This window comes from Populus trichocarpa, chromosome 8, assembly GCF_000002775.5.
Source record: "Populus trichocarpa isolate Nisqually-1 chromosome 8, P.trichocarpa_v4.1, whole genome shotgun sequence".
NCBI lineage: Eukaryota > Viridiplantae > Streptophyta > Magnoliopsida > Malpighiales > Salicaceae > Populus > Populus trichocarpa.
The window spans coordinates 7,853,128-7,861,837 of record NC_037292.2 but is presented as its reverse complement, the minus strand read 5'-3'; the positions used below and the strand labels follow the sequence as shown (position 1 = coordinate 7,861,837).

Sequence of the window (8,710 nt, the reverse complement as noted above, 5' to 3'; positions counted from 1 at the left end):
CTGTGAAAAAAAGCATATAGAAAGCAGATAAAGAAAAAAACAAAGTCTAATCACTAATGATATAAATTTTGAGTGATGAAACTGGAAAAAAAATAAAAAAACTCGGGTGAACTTTCTAAACCCAGGCAAAGGTCTCAAACATGCAACCCATTAAATTTTAAACATGGATTTCATCAAGAAGTTCAACCCCTAACTAATTTAATATTGATTAGCAAAAGTAAATCCAACAATTAAAAAGATCCAAAAAAACCTGACTCGTTTTCAAAATCAATGGAAAATCCTAGAGAAAAAAAAATTAAAAAATTATATCAAATAAAACAAAATAGCAATCAAATAAATGAGAGCTAAATTTGAAAGAAAAGAAAATAAAGGGTTATGAAATAAAAAAAATTCAAAAAACCTCATAAATTGTTTTAAAAATCATTTCAAATATTAAAGGAAGAGAATGGGAAAAGAATATAAATTTCAAGAATTAGCCAAAAAAAACTTAATCAGGTCATTTTCAAGATAAAAAAAAATTCCATAAAAAGAATGCTAAAAAAAAAGAATCCAGTTTTTAATTGAATAAATAGTGAAGGATGAAACAAAATTTTTTTTAGCTTAGGCGAAGGGAAAAAAACCTAAGCAGGTGAGGGTGAAATTTAAAAAACTCGTAACCCGTAAAACTTTAGATCCGAGTCCAGACAAGAAGTTTATTCTGAACCAATTTAAAAATATCAATTAAAAAAACTTGTCAAAGCAAAAAAAAAATGACAATAAAAAAAATAGGGATTAAACTTGATAGGAAAAAAAAAACAAATCAAGGTGAAATCGTAAAATAAAATTAATTTGAAAAATGATTTGTAACAAAAATAGTAATAAAAAAACAAAGATTAAATTTAAAAAATAAAAAAAATTAAAAGGGATAAAAAATTAAACCTTGTTCTTGAATTTTTAAAGAGTTAGCATGAAAATAATAATAATAAAAACAATAATTTCCTGTGTGAAACCATCATGAATCATGATTATTTATTTATTTATTTTAAGAGAGAGAAGTTAAAGCAGTAGGTGGTGATTGATCTTAACAAAATATAAATTTTATGTTTTTGGTCAGTGTGAATGACTGAAATTCAGTATACAGTATATGAAATTAGGAAATATAATCAGCGAAAAAAAATCAAAGTTAATTAACAACCAAGCAGAAGTCCAACTCATAAAAAGAAAAAGAAAAGTCAAAAGTTGGGGAGAATATTATGATGAATTTGTTTTGAATATTATGATATTCACCAGTTCATTATTTCGTTTCCGTGTACCGTACCGATATTTCTATTGTCAAACTCACGCTTTCACGCTTCAGTTAATTAAATTGTCAATAAAAAAAACAAATGTGAATCAAGAATTTATCATTTTCTTGCTTCTGTTTTAAAACCTTGAATTAATTATGAATAAAATAGTAATGATTTCTGGTCTTAAGAGTGGAATATAAAAGTCCTGTTACTGATCGAATGTATATCATAAAAAGTCAAAGTAAAGTCAGCCATGATGAAAAATTGCTATCCTGAGATTTTTCAAAAACCATACTGAAAAACGGTGTTTAATAAATGGACAGCCTCGTATGTATCGTCTAAACAACGTAAAGGTTAAGCAAGTTGTTTTTTTCAACATACTAGTTGGAAGACATTAAGTTTTTTTTTTTATATATATATATATATATATATATATATATATATATATATATATATATATATAAACAATATTTAATATTTCCAAATTACTATAATACCCATGAACAATCTTTAAATTTACAATAAACTTAATATATAGTTCCATAAGCAACCTTTATAGTTTTATACGAGAGAGTTATATTATTTTTGTTTTTAATATCAAAGTAATTATATTATTTTAAAATAAATAAAATAACTAAAATACCCTTTAGTGAAATACATTAGATTTTTTTTATTCTAAGGCTGAAATAGTCATGATAAAAAGTATAGTTTAATGTTTTTTTCAAGAGCAAATTTTTAAGCATATTATTACAATAAATAGTAATTTGTCTTGTTACAAAGTAATTTTCTAAGGAGATTATTAGTTTTTTTTTTGTTCCACTGATCAACCATGAAATTTAATTTACAGAATTTATGTTAATTGTTTATAATTTAAATGATTTTTTTTTAAAAAAAAGTTGATATCTTCTGATCGCATTTTAATTACTGCACAAAAGTATATGAGAACAAAACTCCGTTTTCTTTTTTTATGAAAATCGATGGTATTATTAGAAAATAGAAGCAGAAGCTGCTATGAAAAAAAATAGAAGGCTTACACAAAATAACGCGCAGAGAAAATGTCTAAAGTCAAAACCAGGCAACAAAAATGTATTTCCTACTCGGGCAATTTTGGTGGAGGTTGTATTTTATTTAAAAATATATTAAAATAATATATATTTTTTATTTTTAAAATTAATAAATAAAAAAATTCAAAAAGACATAAAAAATTGAAGCTAAAATATATTAAAGCTAATTTTTTTAAAAAAATAAAACACGGTTAAAATGCAATATGAAACAAAGCCTTAATATAAGTGCTTGGCAATGGTTATATCTGACACTCTTCAAACCATTTTTATTGAACAACCCTTGCGTTCTCCATGGTTTCTCTTCATTAGAACTGGTTAGCCACTTCATGGGATTGATTGAGCTAGCCTGTGCATGATGAGAGGATGCCATAAACCATCTTGCCTTTTTTATCGGTTTGACTCAGCCATTTTTGTTACTAATGCTTTAATTGAGTGAATTCAGTATTGAATTTAAGAGTTAAATATTTATGTTTCAACCTTAAATTAAGGTTAAGGTTGATGATTTATTCTCAACTTTTCATATCATTTTTTTTTAATTCCCAGTGGGATTAGTTATCTGAGATCCATATAAGAGAGAAAAATGAATAAGAGAAGAAGGATTCATGATTCTAGACACTAAATTAAACTGCAGTTAGTGAAATCTGTACTAACAAATTAATACCGCAGTACTAGTAAGAAGTAAGAACGGAATCAGAAGAATAAGGATATAAGAAAGAGATCTACTGCTCTCACAGACTTTTCTTGACAGATATTTCTCTCCATGACATTGCTCGTATTGTTCAAGCATGGTCTAACCATAAATGTTTCAAGAAACCAGAAGATGCCAAATTTAGTTTCTTGAGGTGGGCATCTGTACGTCTGTCTATGTGGGTTCTGTGTGGGGGGAGAGAAGGCGTTAAACCCTCACCCTCTCACACCCCTTTTTGGTCAAAGATATCGTGGAGAGCCACAAAATAAAACAAGAAAGAGCAAAAGAAAAAACACACACACTGGCCAGTATAAATAAAAGAAACCAATAAACTATTCATTGCCATGCAAAATCAAGTCCAAATGCAAAAGGGGGTTAGGAACTTTCAGTTCAAATCTAACTCCTTGTCCCACCTCACAAGCTATAGCCTATAGTCCCCTATCTTTCTCACTTGGTTAGTACAATTACACCAACACCAACATATACCCCCCTCCAATCCTCATAGATAGCTCCGAGCCAAACTAGCTGAGAGTGTCCATGAGCTCAAAAGGCTGACCCCAATCCCTGTACATAAACCAAAAACTTCTCTCCTTTGCATGACCCCATTTGTCAGTTTGTTAAGTCCCTCTCGTTTTCTCTCTATGGGTACCGTGTCAAAGATGATCAGTATACTTCATTCAATACTGCCATTAATCCCACAAAAGAAGAAGAAAAAACAGAAAGGAAAAAAAAAAACAATCTTTAAAACCCATCTTGAAACCGATTGATCGAGGAAGGATGATCCAAATGCTGCTGTCCTCCTGCTGCATAGCTCCTTCCCCAATTCAAACCATCTTCCTGATTGCTCAGTGATCCATCTCTACCGCTTCCCTCCGTGCTACGGCTTGAACCAAGTCCGAACCCACCGTGAGCTACTGGTGCACCAATGCAAGTGTAATTGGATTCTGAGGCACTCATGTTGTAGTTCATGTTCTGGTGGGAAGGGTGTGTTTGTGAAGTGTTGTTGAGTACATGTCCAATGTAATAATCGTTTATGGGCTGTTGAGGATACTGTGAGTTATAGGAAGCTGGGAGGCGTGAAGGAGATGTGTATAGATACGGTTGATGAGGAGGTTGTGGTGCTGGTGCTGGTGCTGGTAAGAGAGTTGATGAAGAACTAGGGAACAGTCTTGGTACTGTGTACGCTGATCTAAATGGATCTCCAATGTTGCCTGCTGGGTGGTAGCTCCCTGTTCCCATTGGATGGCAGCTGCTAAGAATATTAATTAAAAGAATCTGTGCCATTAATAGTTCCAAACTAATAGACAAGAAGAAGAAGAATACAGTATATGATAATCATGATCTTTGTGTAACTATTGAAATTAAACAGAAATATTAATTATTGGAATCAAATAATGTTCATGACCTTTGGTGCAAAACAACAGGATGATGTGAAATCAAATAGAGATTTTGTTTTTGCTTCTATGAAATCAAAATACAAGGAACAAAACAGCGAGAGGATCTCTGAAGCATTGATCACATAAGATAAAAGAAAGTAGCTAGAGTCTTCTTCTAAAAGTAGAAGATTATGAAATGAGAAGCCTTTCTAGTTCAAAACAGTATCTGGGATCATGTCATATTTTGCTTTTAAGGATTGTCTTGTTACCTTTTTCCTCTTGAAAGGTCTGAAGAAAGAAGTAAGGATGGAGTAAGAGGAACCCCATGAAAAAAGTATGGAGTGATGGAGGAGAGAGAGATAAGACAAGGGTAAGAAAGCAATGGAGGATAAAGATGATGGATGTAAATAGTTACGTACCCTAGGTGAGCCACAGGGGCGGCTAGGTTATCACTACTGAAGACCAGTTGTCGAGCCCGGTTCAGTGTTTCTGTCTCCCTCTCTGACGAACCAACAACACAAATCAAATCAATCAAGGTATCAAAAAACCAAAAACACACAGGAATATCAACAACACATCAACTTGGTTTTCCTCAAGATTCACATGACCGCGCTATACTATAGTGATCAATTTCATGGCAAATCATACTGCCCTGCCCCGTTAAAAAATATAAAATAAAAGGTACTATGTTTTGACGTCTTTGATTAATACATGTCGATAGAAAGTGAGGAAAGATAGGACATGACTTTGCCTTGTCTGTGTCGGTTCATGTGCCCTCCAAGAGCTTGAGATTTGCAGAACTTGAGGGAACAAAACCTACACTCATAGACCTTACCACACTCTTCTTTCCCATCCTTAGCGCCGTTTTTCTTTTTCTTGCAGCCTGCAAAAAAAGCAGCCAATTAGAGAAACTTAGATGAGTAAATTCTTAGCTCCAAAAGCCGAACCCTAGCTACCCATCTCTTTTCCCTAAACCCCCTCCTTTTCAACTCTTGTTCCATCTCTTCTTCTTTAATGTTTCATTTGAGGCTTCATAATGCCAAATATTAAAAAAATTGATGGGGGAAAGTGAGGGAAGAAAAAGTTTTGCCCTTATACATTTTCTTTCATCGAAATCATGGAGGTTTTCTTCCATTTTCTTGGATTTTTTTTCTTTTGTTTGGTCTTTTCTCTAAAATGAAAAGGAGAGGGGGTGAGAGAGAGGTTATGTGTCGAATTTTTGTACTGTTAAAAAAGGCTTATAGATGTGCTTACCAGAAGAAGAGCCTTCATCAAGGACTTGTTTACCATCTCTAGAGTAATCCTCAGGCAAGTTGTTGAGGTCTAACGGGTTGTTCTCGGGTCTCCTGAAAAAATGATTAAAAAGAAAAAGCAAAAGACAAAAAAAGGAGTTAAAAGGGAGTGTTGAAGAGTAAGAGAACACTGAGATGGTAAAGGAGAAGATAAGAGAAAGGGTGCGAGTGGAAGGGGTTTGTGGGGATGACCTACATGGTACCGACAGAGAGACAGGAAAAAAAAATATATGTGAGGTTAACACTCTTTCAGATGGGAAGATAACTAAAGCTTTAGAAAATTATGACTTCAGTTTGAGACTGCAATATAGAGGCTAGTTGAGTGAAGGTGGAGAAAAGGAGCTTTGAAAGTTCTCTATCAGTTTCTCTGCCAAACCCCTGGACTCATCTCCTTCTCTCTAATTTAAAGAAGAACAAGGGACAGTGTGGTCTCGTGACTTTAAAAAGGGGAGGGGGTGTGTGTGGAGAGAGGCCAAGGTAGACGTGGTATAGTGCCATTTGGTTTGATAAATAGGGAGGGAGGGAGGGAGGGAGGGAGCAATGAGAGGGACGTTGCCTTAGTTTTGCCTCACTTGAGGAAGGCTAGGTCTATTGCCCTAGAACTACTAGTATCAAGCTCAATGATTTATATATGAGAAAAGCATTTAGAAGATGCTAAAAAGATTTAAAATAAGAGATGGCAATCAAACACCAGTGTCCTTTGCATATCTTCCATCACTAATTAAAGCAATGGAAGATGACATTTATACCTTGATGGCAATCAAGACAAGCCTTGCCCTACAAACATGCTGATCCTGCTGCACATTATGTTGTGAGAAGGGCATGCTTCAAGTTTATGGTCCCCATTGAAGCTTAAGGCTTCTTGGGCATCATTGTACCCTGGCTTACCATGGATCATGGAAGCGTTGCTATCAATATCTAATTATTAGGGTTTTGTGATCTAAGTTGGGATATAGTCTCAACCCCACAAAAAGTATTGTTTTATTCCTTGGAAGCTCTAGTTACTTATTTACAGTCCTTTTCAACCAATCTGAAATAAGAAAAAGCTTGCCAGTATCTGGTTTCCTTTTTCTCTCACCATATTAATATTCAACGTTTAGTTCTTATTATCCAAATTAGATTTTACAGAACTGCGGGGATTGAAACTAGCTTAGCCAAGTTCAGCAGCGACAGTTTCTGGTTTTGCTTTTCAAAAATATTTTTATCTTGAAAAGGTATGAAGTTAATTACTTTTTTTAGTGTTTTCTGAAAAAAAATAATTTTTCACTTTGTGCTCCTCTTGAAATTAATAGCTAAAAGCCACATAGCAGTACCCCATTGGTTTTTCAAGAGGCAAACAATTAGCATTTGGTTCATATGGACCACTCTATCTTCTGGTCTTGACTTGATGGTATTGGTCATGTTAATATAACATATTTGTCTGTAAATAAATTTCCATTTAAGCAAGCGGGTGAAGCTTATGTTTGCTCAAACATCTCAAAAATTTCTTGTTAGTGTTTGGATGCTCATTACAAGTGGTCCATTCCTCCATACGTGTCCAGCAGTAAAATCCATGACCATTTCATCAGAGAGTTTGTCAAACCTTCCAAATTTACTTCCCACCACGACGAACATTCTATTTTGGTTCTTTTTTAAGAAAAAACTAGCTAGTTAGGCAAGGAAATTAAATAATTGATCCCGGCGAAATTAGTCGATGATTAAAGAGGCTACTCAAGCTTTGTTTATTAACTCCACGTTTGTGCAATATTGCACTCTTTATATATTTAATTATAATATAATAGAAGAAGACTATCCTATTTTGTAACCCAAGATGCTCTTCATCCATTCATCAAAATTAATTCGCTTTTGGAGTTCAGTTTTTGAACCATTGAGATTATCAATTGTGAAAGTAAAGATCTAATCGTTAATATATTCACCAAGTCTCTTAAATTGGAATGGTTTATAAAGTTTATGAGATTACTTGGTGTTTTCATTAAAAAAAACCGTGTTTAGAGTAGTGTTTATTATAGTTAAACCGAGTTATTGTTAGATAATTAAAAATTCTAATATAATTAGACATCCTTAATCAAAAAAATTTTTTATTAAACTAGTTTACTAGAATCATCCTTGTTTTTTTTTCCCTTCAAAATCAGGGTTAAAGGCCAATTAAATTAAACGAGGTATAATTGATTCAATCAAATTATAATACAAACCTACAATAAAAACCCGCAGGAGGGTCATTAAGGGGACAAGAAGATCTATAAAAAAAATTCCTTGTTAAACCATAGTTTATTAAAATTCTTATTTAATTAGATAGTTAGAGTAGAATCTCTCTACAAGTATATGGGCTAATACATTTAGAATTTAAGTATATTGATAATAAGAATGTATTGATAAGAGTCAATTAAGAGTGGGGGTTCATCTAGATACTTGTCTGATTTATTTCTAACAATTTTATTAGAGATATTTTATTTTTGTAACAAGAAACATATGTTTTATTTTTAGATTAAAAACAATTATGTACTTTTATAAATAAATAAAAAATTGGAATTAAAAGGGGGATAATAACTAGTGGTGATTAAATTTGAAAAGACATGAATTAATTTGCGTCTCTTAGATCAAACAATTAATTTGTAATTGTAAATCTAGTATGCATAACATTGCGTCTCTTTTTTTCTCTTATAACTTCATTTTTTTTTAATTTGATTTGATTGTAGATCAATATAGAAATGATGTTTGAGGGGCTTTGAATATATCTTTTTATACAGGGCTAAAATCTCACTAAGAAATTCTAGAAGTCATATTTTCTACCGGGATAAATTTTTGTAGCGATATAAGGTTATTAAAACCACCAAATATTTGGCTCTAATTAAATCATTAGCGTGTTTTCCTGCGACTCAAAAACCTCATCTTCTTAACAAGGGGTTAAATTAAGGAGATTCAATAAACATACAAGTCAGATCGTATAAATTTGTGTAAGGAAATTAACAATCTTCACTCTTTGTTTATGGAAGCAATCAAGTCTTTCTTGTTTGAACTCTTTCAA

At 32.4% G+C, this 8,710-nt stretch overlaps 1 protein-coding gene across 2 annotated transcripts; it reads right to left on the bottom strand.

Annotated features, from left to right (window-relative positions):
* Positions 1-3,328: 3,328 nt before the first annotated feature.
* On the bottom strand, positions 3,329-6,202 carry LOC18101502 (zinc finger protein JAGGED). Of its 2 annotated transcripts, none has more exons than XM_024606848.2 (5): positions 5,882-6,202; positions 5,648-5,739; positions 5,145-5,276; positions 4,813-4,894; positions 3,329-4,269 (listed from the first exon to the last, which is right to left on the bottom strand). In XM_024606848.2, coding segments are annotated over exons 1-5 (819 nt in total). In that variant the 5' UTR covers positions 5,884-6,202; the 3' UTR covers positions 3,329-3,758. The 2 variants fall into 2 exon arrangements, with proteins under 2 accessions (XP_024462616.1, XP_024462617.1); XM_024606849.2 differs by having other exon boundaries at positions 3,329-4,266; positions 5,882-6,194.
* Between the last annotated feature and the right edge of the window lie 2,508 nt (positions 6,203-8,710).

Coding starts and splice junctions, on each gene's coding strand:
- LOC18101502 (XM_024606848.2), bottom strand. Junction 5,277..5,647: donor TGATGAAGGCTCTTCTTCTG/GTAAGCACATCT, acceptor CTTTTTTTGCAG/GCTGCAAGAAAAAGAAAAAC. Junction 4,895..5,144: donor CATGAACCGACACAGACAAG/GCAAAGTCATGT, acceptor TTGGTTCGTCAG/AGAGGGAGACAGAAACACTG.